Source organism: Brachycentrus maculatus, unplaced genomic scaffold (assembly GCF_059751285.1).
Source record: "Brachycentrus maculatus isolate JH-2025_06_01 unplaced genomic scaffold, ASM5975128v1 h1tg000527l, whole genome shotgun sequence".
In the NCBI taxonomy this organism is placed as follows: domain Eukaryota; kingdom Metazoa; phylum Arthropoda; class Insecta; order Trichoptera; family Brachycentridae; genus Brachycentrus; species Brachycentrus maculatus.
Window position 1 is genome coordinate 186817 of NW_028281273.1, and position 12274 is coordinate 199090.

Consider the following 12274-nt stretch of genomic DNA (forward strand, 5'->3'; position numbering starts at 1 on the left):
ACTTAAAGTTCCAGGACGGGCTCCCACAGAGGAAATATTCAAAAAATTACAATTCATGACAGTCAAACAACTATATGCTAAAACAATCCTTGCATGTGCATTTAAGAATTACTCTTACGTATCACAAGAAAGCATCTCCCAGCAAAGCACAAATAACAATTAACATGCTTTATGGAAATGTACATAGAACTACGGGATCCAAAACACAGAAACACATCAAACAAAATCTAACACATACTATGATGTGATGTTATTATGACTCAATGTATGTCTCTAAAACAACTTTGATTAGTATGCAATAAAGTTATACAGACTTCCATATTCTTCTTCATCTTTGATGAGATGTCAAAAAATAATATGAAAATAACTCCTGTAATTGGAGATAATCCAGATTTTGTGAACAAGTATTTGGACACACTCAAAATGTTGTAAATAAATTATCTGGTCAAATTATAAGCTTAATAATAAAAATGAAAATGGTATTTTCTGGCGTTTCTCATGTGTGTGATTATAATCCAGGATTCGGATCTCACATACTAATATAAGAGTTTCTGCTTAATAAAAAGCTTCTTTACATCTCACCAATAGATGTCTCTAGTGAAGTTCTAGTGATTCATGAACAAGGTTTCTAAATTGGTTCATATATATAGAACTTCCAAGAATTTAAGTAGTGTGGTTGTCAATAATGGGTAGAATTGGTGAATGTTACACGTGTGTAAAGTGATCACTTAAACCAGCCTATGACGGTCGTAAGCCCCGTAAATGCCCAGACTTCCATATTCTTCTTCATCTTTGATGAGATGTCAAAAAATAATATATTATACAACCTGCTTCTATTATCCATAAATTCATTGAAAAACGAAGCTGAGTATAAAAGAGCATATTCATAAATGTATAATGGAAGTTTATAGATCTAAAATAGATAGCATCATTCATAAGGAATTTTATTTTATATAGTTTTATAAATAAGTATTGTAAAATGTTCCCTCGGTAAGGAAAAACTTAGTGAGGGCACATTATTGTAATTTGTAATTTGTAATTATGTATATGATGAAAAATAAAAAATGAAAATTCGTAACTTTTCACTGTCATTCCAGTTCTGATGTAGTTTATACACGTTACAAGTGTTACTTACTCTCACATGTGATACTATTTACAGCTTAAACCATTTTCCACTAGTTTTAACAGTATTGTTAAAAACCTATCAGCGGAAGCTAAACTGGCAGTGCACAACGGAGTCCTGGTTCCAACTCTAATGTATGGAAGTGAAACATGGAGTTGGCAAAAGGAGGATGAAAGTAGACTGAATGCAGTCGAAATGCGATCTCTCAGAAGAATGTGCGACAAAACGATGTATGATAGATGTGCGAATAGTGAAATAAGGAAGGAATGCAAAGCTGAGATAAGCATTATCGATAAAATTAAGAAAGATGTGTTGAGATGGTTTGGACATGTGGAACGAATGAGTGAGGAAAGAACGGTAAAACAAATTTATGAGGCGAATGTTAGTGGGAAAAGAAGCAGAGGAAGACCGAGAAAAACATGGCACGATCAGGTATGCCAAATACCTGAAAGTGGTCAGGTTAGGAGTCGTAACAATCGGCGGGTATGTATGAGGAGATGCATGAACGTGGAAGAGGCGAAGAATGTTTGCAAGGACAGAGTGGTGTGGCGCTCTATTCTCTCTGCCTACCCCTGCGGGGAAGCGGCGTGATGGTTAGTTAGTTAGTTAGTTAGTTTAACAGTATTGGTACCAATAGTAGATAGGGTGAAGAGAAAACCAGTAGTGTGGCTAGTGTACTTTTTTTTAAAGAAAAGATAAATATTTGTATTTTTATTATTTATACAAATATTTCAATTTCATACTAGTTCTATGAGCCTAAGGGGCTCATTATTAGAAATAGGTATCAAATTGTGGTAGAGTGGGTTCGAACCGAGAAACTCTGACTTAAGAGTCCGCAACACTAACCACGGGACCACAACCCGACACTTGGGGTTACATACCTGTACTCATACTAGATTGTGTATCTTGATTACTGCTAATTTGTATCTAGAGAATAAACACCAAGTAAATAATATAATTTCTAATCTAATATAGTGATTTTATGATTTTTGCAATATTTTGAATGTATCCATTTTTTTACACAAATATGTTGATACACGATCTTGACATACGGCACGGAAACAAGAGCCGACACCGCGAGAACAAAAAGCCTTCTTATGACATCCAAAATGAAGACTCTACGACCCATTGCAGGGCTAACACTTCGCGACAGAGTTAGAAACTCTGAAATAAGAAAAATCTACAATGTTGAAGATGTTGTGCGATGGGGAAGAGAGAGAAGACGTTTCTGGAGAAATCATGTGGGAAGAGCGTTCGAATCGAGTGGTGAGGATAGCAGCGGACAGCAACATAAGCGGGATCAGACCCCCAGGAAGACCACCTAAATGATGGAGGGATAGCTGGTCTTCCACCTCCCAGGAGCAGACCGGAGAATGACAGGACTTAGACCTAAAAGCGGAAGAAATATGTTGATAATATTGATGGGGAAAATTGAGGGACAGCGTGGTCCTGGTAGGAGGCAATCGTCTTGGCTGCGCAATATAAGAGATTGGACCGGAAGTGGACATGTGGGGGAACTGTTCCGAGTCGCGCAAGATAGAAAAGCCTTCGCCAGAGTGATTGCCAATGTCAGAGGGACCTGATACGGCACAGAAAGAAAAAGAAATATGTTGAGATAAGATATCAATGAAACTTTGATTACAATCGGTGCCAGAACCACGCAGGTCCACATGTTACAGTCGCCCAGCTACTTAATTAATATGTTGCTGACTTACTAAAATATTATATTTCGATAAGCGTATTTTGAAAATAAAAATGATGAATGTAATGATAAAAGATTTTGATTTTTTATAAATAAAAAGAGAGTTTAAAGTATGTGATTTAAGAATTGATAAAGATATAGAGAAAGGAGAGAGAATATTGCAGTGAAATCATTTGTGTGAAATAAAAATCTAACACCGGAAGCTAGAAAAATCCAGCACTAGCAGTGAAATCACAATAACAATAAAAGGAGTATGAACCCGAATGTATGGAAGTGAAACGTAGAGTTGACAAAAGAAGAATAAAGTAGACTAAATTAATTTATTGATTTGGCGTTTAATTTGTAGAACTCCATTTTAATTTATGAATCAATTATAAATCAAACACAGATTTTTTGAGTCTACTAAGTTGTATTTTATTAACAAAAACACATAAAAATTATATTGTGACAATTGTTTCGCCTTGTTAGGGCATTATCAAACGAATGTGAAGATCTAATCTTCTATACAAAATCACCTGGGTGGCTATGTCAGCCACCTTCAATGTCACAATATAATTTTTATGTGTTTTTATTAATAAAATACAACTTAGTAGACTCGAAAAATCTGTGTTTGATTTATAATTAATACATAGACTAAATTCAGTCAAAACGGGACCTCTCAGTATGAAAGATGTTCGAATAGTGAAAAAAGGAAAGAATGGAATGGGCTGGGATAAGCGTTATCAATAAACTTAATAAATGTGTTTTGAGATGGTTTGGACATGTGGAACGAAGGAGTGACGAAAAAACAGTAAAGCAAATTTAGTTTGAAATAGGAGCAAAGGAAGACTGAGGAAAACTTGGCATGATCAAGGTATGTAATATGTAATCTAAGTATGTTTGAGAAGATGCATGAATGTGGAAGTGGCAAAGTTTGTTTGCAAAGACAGTGTGGTGTTCTATTCTCTCTGCCTATCCCTGCGGAGAAGTGGCATGATGGTTAGTTAGTTACTTAAAAATTCAAAGTATTTATTAGGAAAGAAAATACTTCCATCGGTTTTATTCCATATTGGAATAAGACATCATATCAGCATCCTACCAACATAAATAACTTTAAAATATTATTTATTGCATAGAAAAACTTGAAGTAGTAAGTGAACAATTAGGTAATAAAATGTATAAAAAAGCCTAGACTAACTTTTATGTTTTTATAACCCTTATATTTTATTATTCCTTTACCTAATTGTGTATACCTAATCTGCTACTAAATAATGGGAAATTTGGAAGAACACCCAATTAATTCTTAATCTTTATAGAAGCAGCTTTGATAATTTATGAGTTTGGATGTGAGGATTTGTTTTATTGGGCATGAACTCCATTCTTCTTTGTGATAACACAACACCAGCACTTCAGAAACATACTATATAAACCGGACCAAAACTTTCAATAGCACAGTTAAGTTCCTGCCTGCAAAGAACTAAAGGTAAGTAACTCCTTCCTTTTAACACCAATTATTCATCAAATTATTCAATCAATAACAACAATACTTGTATGATATTCAAATCTAGTTTTCTTAATTTCCTTTCTGGACTCTAGTAAGAAAAGTTTTGATCTCTTAAATGTTTGCAATTTCTGATATCCTTGAAATTTTCATGTATTTAGTAAGGTAATCTTACTCCTAACGCATTTTTGATTTGAAATAACTTACTTTTTATAAAATATGTATCTTTATATGAGGCTGCAATAATTATGATTCAAACAATGATGATAATTATTTAATCATAAAGCCAATTTAAATCAACTGAAATTTTCATTCTTTATTCAATATTACCCTGTACCACCTGAAGCGGAGGGCTGATCACCTTTCCTAAATGTGTTATCTTGATATTTGGGTGCGGATGAGGGTTTGAAGAAGAAAAAAATTAAATAGTAAAAATTATTTCGGGAATACCTTTACCTGCTCCGGAAAGCATTGGATATTTTCATTGTTTTATGTTCGGTATCAGAAAGGTTAATTTATTTTTTTAAATGTTCAATTTTCCTCAAAATCAGCAAACAGTAGATTCTCAGTTTACTAGAATGGTTGGTGAAATAAATAAAAACATGTTTATTTGGAATTGTTTCAAATCCTGGCTGAACCATTTCCAAGTTAAAGGAATCCTGGTTCGTATTCAATATTTTAAGTGGAGACTCTCATAGAAAATCTGTTATATTTATTTTGAACTCCCTAGGAGTTGAACCGGTGCCAACAGCCAACTTACCAAACATGTTAACTCAGTTAGGTAGTTAGTTAAGTAGTTAATATTGTTGTCAATAAAGAGGACAAGCTCCGACTACATAGTAGTTAAAAAATAATCTTTGTATATCCTTGATTCACTAAACGTAAATGTGTTTTTTTTTCTTTTATTCCAGCATCAAGATGAAATTCTTATTCCTGATCTTCGCTTTGGTGGCCACGGCCATGAGCCATCCACTCGTCGGAACCTTCGACATCCCCGTGGGTCATCCTTCTCTCACCCGACCGGCCCTGCCAGAAGGCCCATCTGTCTTCCCACTGCCAGCCCTCCCTGACCTGCCAATCAACCTGAAGCCTCTGCCAGTAGAGCCAGACGTGGCCATGCCCCTTCCTTCTCTGCCAATCGTGATCAGCCCGCTGCCAATCATCCCAGAGGTGCCAAGCATCCAGCCCCCACAGATCCGCCCACCAACCGTGATCTCCCCAGAAGTCCCAAGCATCCACGTGCCAGAGGTCCCAACTGTCGATGCTGCCCCAGCACCCAAGGCTTCCAGCCCCCTTGTTCAAATCATCCTGAACATCGTCAGTGACAAGTCTTTGGAATCCCTTGTTGATACCATTGTTCCGGCCCCAGAAGGTATCACCAAGCCAATGATCCCAATACTCCCAATCCCAGAAGATATCACTCGCCCAGTTATCCCCGTCCCAGAAGGTATCACTCGCCCAGTCATCCCAGTCCCAGAAGGCATCACTCGCCCAGTTATCCCAGTCCCAGAAGACATCACCCGCCCAGTCATCACAGCCCCAGAAGGCATCACCCGCCCAGTTATCACAGCTCCAGAAGGCATCACCCGCCCAGTCATCACAGCCCCAGAAGGCATCACCCGCCCAGTCATCACAGCACCAGAAGGCATCACCAGGCCAGTTGTCCAGGTCCCAGAAGCCATCGTCAGGCCAGCCATTGACCTGATCCGTTAAATATAAGCAAAATATTATGTAACCTACCAGTTTGATTTAAACTTTTTGTCTTATAAATATGCAATAGTACCTGTTTGATTAAAAGAATTCCATCTTGCAGTTTGTTTATGTTATTTTGATAAAATTTAATGTTCCAACCATACTTTCAAAGACACAAAGCTTCTGCCTAGTTCTGATCTCGGGTTCCAGAGATTCCAATAAGCGAGTTACATAGTATATAACTTATTTTTTGATATCTCATCAAAGACGAAGAAGAATATGGAAGTCTGGGCATTTACGGGGCTTACGACCGTCATAGGCTGGTTTAAGTGATCACTTTACACACGTGTAACATTCACCAATTCTACCCATTATTGACAACCACACTACTCAAATTCTTGGAAGTTCTATATATATGAACCAATTTAGAAACCTTGTTCATGAATCACTAGAACTTCACTAGAGACATCTATTGGTGAGATGTAAAGAAGCTTTTTATTAAGCAGAAACTCTTATATTAGTAAATGCCCCGTAAATGCCCAGACTTCCATAGTCTTCTTCATCTTTGATGAGATATCAAAAAATAATATGAAAATAACTCCTGTATTTGGAGATAATCCAGATTTTGTGAACAAGTATTTGGACACACTCAAAATGTTGTAAGTATATAACTTAATAACTTTGTAACAAATTCACTTAATATATCTTAATCATAATGCATATCAGTTTCGAAGCAAACACCTTCTTTCCCAAGGGCTAATTAATAAGGATCTATTTACTTCGAAACCAGTTGACATTATGTAATTAAGTATAAATAGTGAGTGATTTTACAACAAAGGTATTTTATAAGTTATAAAATAGAAAATCACAAAGTTAGTGCTTCAAATATTGTCAATATGTATGTAAATATGGAGTAACTCAAATCTATGGGGATATTCTCCACCTTCTATCAAAATCCAGAATGTTGAATCAAAATACTTCCCCTCATAGTGAAATTAATGAATAAATAGTGGTGTTTTAATATAATGGTAACAATCTTTCCACATTTTGATGACTGAATGTCTACCATCTCATTTGTTAACAAACTATGGAGAGGAAAAGTATTTCTACTCGTTCGGTCGATTGATGCTTAAGGACGGGAAGGGTGTTTTTACCTTCTTCGCCAGCCTCATTTCAAAGCCAAAAAATAATGAATTACATATTTTGTTTTTAAATTAATATTACTATATGTACATAATTATCAAATCCCGTTGCCAGCGGTTTGCAAGCGTAAAAAACACCCATCCTAAATGTTAATACTAACTCTTTATCAACATCGGATTCCCTAAATTAATGTGCTGCTTGCTTCTTTATGCTTTTGTTCCTCAGGTAACACCCGATTAAATGAATGAGAAACCATTCATGAATGAGATTAACCATTTCTGAATGAGAATAATTATTTTAAAATGAGGGAATGAAATAAAAAGACATGGATAATTTCGTAATATTCTTTATAGATTTTTTTATGAATACATATTTATATAATTTGGAAAATAAACTTAAGAGTATCAAAATTGATCATAGAACTGTAAGTATTGCTTCTCAATATATAATATTATATATAACCTTAGCAGATTATTCCATAAAAATAAAGTACAATAAAAATAATGAAAATGTATTTTTTCCTTATATTATTAACAAACTACAGGCAATCCTTAGTATTCATATATTTTTGTATTATTCAATATGTGTATATTCACATAAACCACAAAAACTCTTAAAAAATAAAATCTATGCTTGATAAATGTATGAAGAAAACAAATAAAAAAATACTAACTAATATGCTTCATTGTGAAAAAAGAATGGAACTGTAAAAAATAACCTTTTCAGTAGTTTTTATTTTTTATTTTTTTAAAGTTTTTATTCACATTTCATGAACTAATTGAGGTCAACTGTTACACAGTATTATCTTTGATATTTATTTTACTACGAACTCTTTTTCAAATTATATATTTATAAAGTTAGATACAAAAAAAACAACAAAAATGTCAAAAATCTAATTTCATCAAAGAATTAAAACTGTACGATTTTTCTTTTCAAGCTAGTATAAAAAAAAACTTGAAAATTACTGATGACAGTATATAATACGATGATGAAATTTGATTCGTATTTTTATTTTATTTTTTATTTTATTTTATAAAAATATGATTTGTAATTGAGTAAAACAAATATTGTCGTTTGTGAAAAAGTTTTGCCCCTAAACTGAGAAAATATAGGATTGCCTGTACATAAACTAAAATAAACTATCAAATAAACTAAATTATGGCTAGACAAGTCTTATTATATAAACAAAAAATAAAGTTGTAATATTTTAGGACAATCATGAAACAAACAAAAAAACATAGTCAATTCAAAACTGATAGTAATCATAATTCATGCAGCCTTAATTTGTGGAAATCGGTATAATTTATTTTATATATGGTGGAAGCTAATTATAATGTGATTTAGCAAAGGCGATAATATATCGTGGGTATACTGGCAAAAAACATTAACTCTAAAATCCCTGTTTGAATAATCCCTGTTATTTAAAGCTTTTAGCCTAAATAAAATACCCACTATTAAACTTTAAGTTGAATTTACTGTTAAAACAACATTTATATGACATTTCAAATATTTCAATCTACTTAGTGTATTTTACCAGTTTTTAGAACAGTTTATAGTCCGCCTCCGTAGTGTAATGGTCAGCATGCTCGCCTACCGTTCTGGAGGTCCCGGGTTCGATTCCCAGGGGGGTTTAATAAATATAAGTGATTTTTCAATACTACACTGGACTGGTACCTGAAGTGGAGGGCTGATCACCTTTCCTTCATGTGTAATCGATCGAGATAACACTCCGTTTATATGAAGCAGTGCCCTATGCACCATTGGGGTGCGGTAAGGGATTTATTATAGAACAGTTTATAGAAAGTCAAAATTGAATATTTTCGAGTTAACGTTTTTTGCCAGTACACCCACGATATATTATCTGAGATATTACTATAGTATTCAAAATCCATTTATTTTGTAGAGATCAAGTCTTTGTAATAAAAATGTGCATGCCTGACTATTTTATATGTATAGTTAAATTAAAATTAAGCTAAACCATTCATATGAAAACTCTGGCCATATGGGTAATTTTCGCTTCTTCCGTTATCTTCCAGATACAACACCAATGCAAAATTAGAGGAATGCTAAGGATTATATTTATAATCACTCGCGAAAAATAAGAGAGTGGAGGCTTACAAATTAAATTAAATAAACAAGAAGATTCTATTTTGATATTCATTCTAACCTGATAGGTTCAGAGTGGAACTGTTACTGATAACTGTTCCAGATAACATATAAAACGAGGTAAATATAAACTCATTTTTTTAAACTACAACTAATAGAGAGTGGGTAAAAGAACGGGTTAAGTATGTTATTTAAACTGATATTTTTACTCAATTCAAGTAAGAGAAAGAGGGAATAGAAAGTTCCATGTTATATTATCGAAAGGAATGTATTTAACATAACCGAATAATTACTATCAGATCAAATAATTTTATTAATAAGTGTGAGTCCTGTTTAAATTAAAAATTGCCCCTAATTCCTTAAGTCTTTAATTGATTTTTCATATTTTTGTTCACAATAACATAAAAAATAATTCATAATTTTGAAAGAAAAGTGGTAAGCAATATCATGAGATATTTAATGCAGAAAAAATAATAAGAATTACACTTTTTCATTAAAAAAAACATGCCAAAAACACGACTGCTGTAGATCTAAACTAAAATTACGACTTAGCATTGTAATGCCAGTAAAAAATGGAAATGCTAGCAACATCATAACAAAATATTGTATATTTCTGATCGATTTCAGTTAAATTTACTTAAATTACCTAAAGGTTATATATATTATATAAAAAAAATAAAAACCCTTATCCACACCAAATGGTGCATAGGGCACTGCTTCATATAAACGCAGTGTTATCTTGATCGTTTTACACATGAAGGAAAGGTGATCAGCCCTCCGCTTCAAGTACCAGTCCAGGGTAATATTAAATAAATATTACAGTGAAAAAATCACTTATATTTATTTTACCCCCCTTGGGAATCGAACCTAGGACCTCCAGAATGGTAGCCGAGCGTGCTGACATTACACTACGGAGGCGGACATTTATTTTACGGTATCTCAAAAACAAGACAGCATTGGAAGCAAACTTAGAATTACTAGCCAAAGTCAAAAAATTAGTTATTTTTGTCAAAATAAGTTAAATATTATTAAGCTACATTCGAAAAGTTCAAAAATAATTCAAATATAGACAATATTGAAGAGATTACTTTTATCAAACTTGTTAAGTTTTTAACAAATATCACGTTATCAATTTTCCAAAAATTCCCTCAAAAACATTATTTGCAAATTAAATTTGCAATTTGCATTATTGCCTCAAACGAATCATTACAAAAATTATTGCCGTATATCCAAATCAGAGAATTGAATAAAAAAACTGAATCAAATAACGACTTCTTCAAATGAAACTGTTACTCAATTATGTTTTAGGAATTGATCCTTTAAAACTAATTGTGAAAAATAGTGAACAAATTTGGTCGCGTGTTGCATATTTCTAGCTCTAAATATATATTACAGTTTGACATCAAAAACTTAAACTAGAAAGAAACATAAATTGAGAAAAATCAACGACAAATACTATTCCAATTGGGTAGGCTTGCCGATGTCCCGGTTTGAAGGGAACAGTCCCAGTTTTCAGACAAAATCCCGGTATCCCGGCTGGTTTACTTCACCTCCCGGTAAAAATTTAATCTGATTATGGATGACAAAAAAGTCTAAAAATAATTAACTGTGAAGGATTATTTAGGAGGATTACTTTGTAATTGATTTCACTGTACTGTACGCTGAGGGCATTCTAGTATCCCAATTGAACATTTCAGAAATCTGGCAAGCCTACAATTGGATAACAGAAAAATAAACAGTTACATATTAGTAAAATTTTCTAATTGAAATGTTTTTTTAAACAAGGTGCACTTTAACTAGTTTCCACGCATAAATAAAATAATCATATTTATTATAATATAATACAATGTCAAAAACATATGAAGTTGATAAGGTTTTTTTCATTTTAAATAAAAAAATATTTCTTTTAACAATCATGTTAGTACAGGGTGGGGCGTAATATTGGGTAATTTTAACAACTGTAAAGAAAAGAGTATTACATATTTTTTAAATGAATTTTGATCACAATAAAGTATATAAAAAAACAAAACTGAAAAAAATTGCCACAATTTTACTGTCAAAATTTATCGATTTAAATGTGAGCATTGAATTTATTTTTTTTTCATTATGCAGCATTTCCAGTCGGTTCATAAGGAATAATCAAAGAACAACCAAAGTCTTCAAACATATTGCATTGCAATCAGAACAATGATGTAATTAAACACATATCTACAGATCTATCTATCTAACTTTTTTTTTTTTAAATGATGCTGTATTAAATACATATATATTCCCAAATGTTTTGGCACTAAATTCAGTGCCAAAACATTTGGGAATCACCCATTATTATGCCCCACCCTGTATATTTTTTGTGTTATCATAATGTAAATTCTAATAAAAGATTGTGTAAGGTAACACAATAAATAAGGAAATAAAATAAAACATCTGACATTAATTACTGGAAGATTGATATAAATATGTATATGTAATCTTTATTGAGAATATAGCTGCAGTAAAATTATATGGTTCAATGATTGAATATTATCTTACTATGGAAAACCTATCCATAGGGTGATTATCCAAATGACTTAGTAACTAAAAAAAAGTCTTAAAAGTTGCAATCGATATTTTTTATTGATATCATTACTGCTAGTATTGCTTACGGATGATTGATGTAGACATTGCTTTTCAGATAGCACCACAAAAAAAGTCTGATGGTGTCAAATTATTCAATCTTGACCGCCAACTGACCGTATGATATTGCTTTGAACATTACATTTGATGAAAAATCTTGTTGGCCAAGTGACAGTATAATATTGCTTTAAAACATTACATTTGATGCAAAATCTTGTTGGCCAAGTGACCGTATTATTACTTTGAAACATTACATTTGACGAAAAATCTTTTTGGCCATGTGACCGTATGATATTGCTTCGAAACGTTACATTTGACAAAAAATCTTGCCGGCCAAATGACCGTATGATATTGCTTTAAAACATTACATTTGACAAAAAAATATTGCTGGCCAAATGACCATATAATATTGCTT

The 12274-nt window shown here is 32.8% G+C and overlaps 1 protein-coding gene across 1 annotated transcript; it reads left to right on the forward strand.

The window, feature by feature from the left end:
• The first annotated feature begins 2496 nt into the window (after positions 1–2496).
• On the forward strand, positions 2497–6110 carry LOC148301702 (uncharacterized). The gene is made up of 3 exons (XM_088272831.1): positions 2497–2691; positions 5036–5046; positions 5217–6110. The coding sequence occupies exons 1-3, from the start codon at positions 2497–2499 to the stop codon at positions 6016–6018; spliced, it is 1008 nt and encodes a 335-aa protein (XP_088128957.1). The 3' UTR covers positions 6019–6110.
• The last annotated feature ends 6164 nt before the right edge of the window (positions 6111–12274 follow it).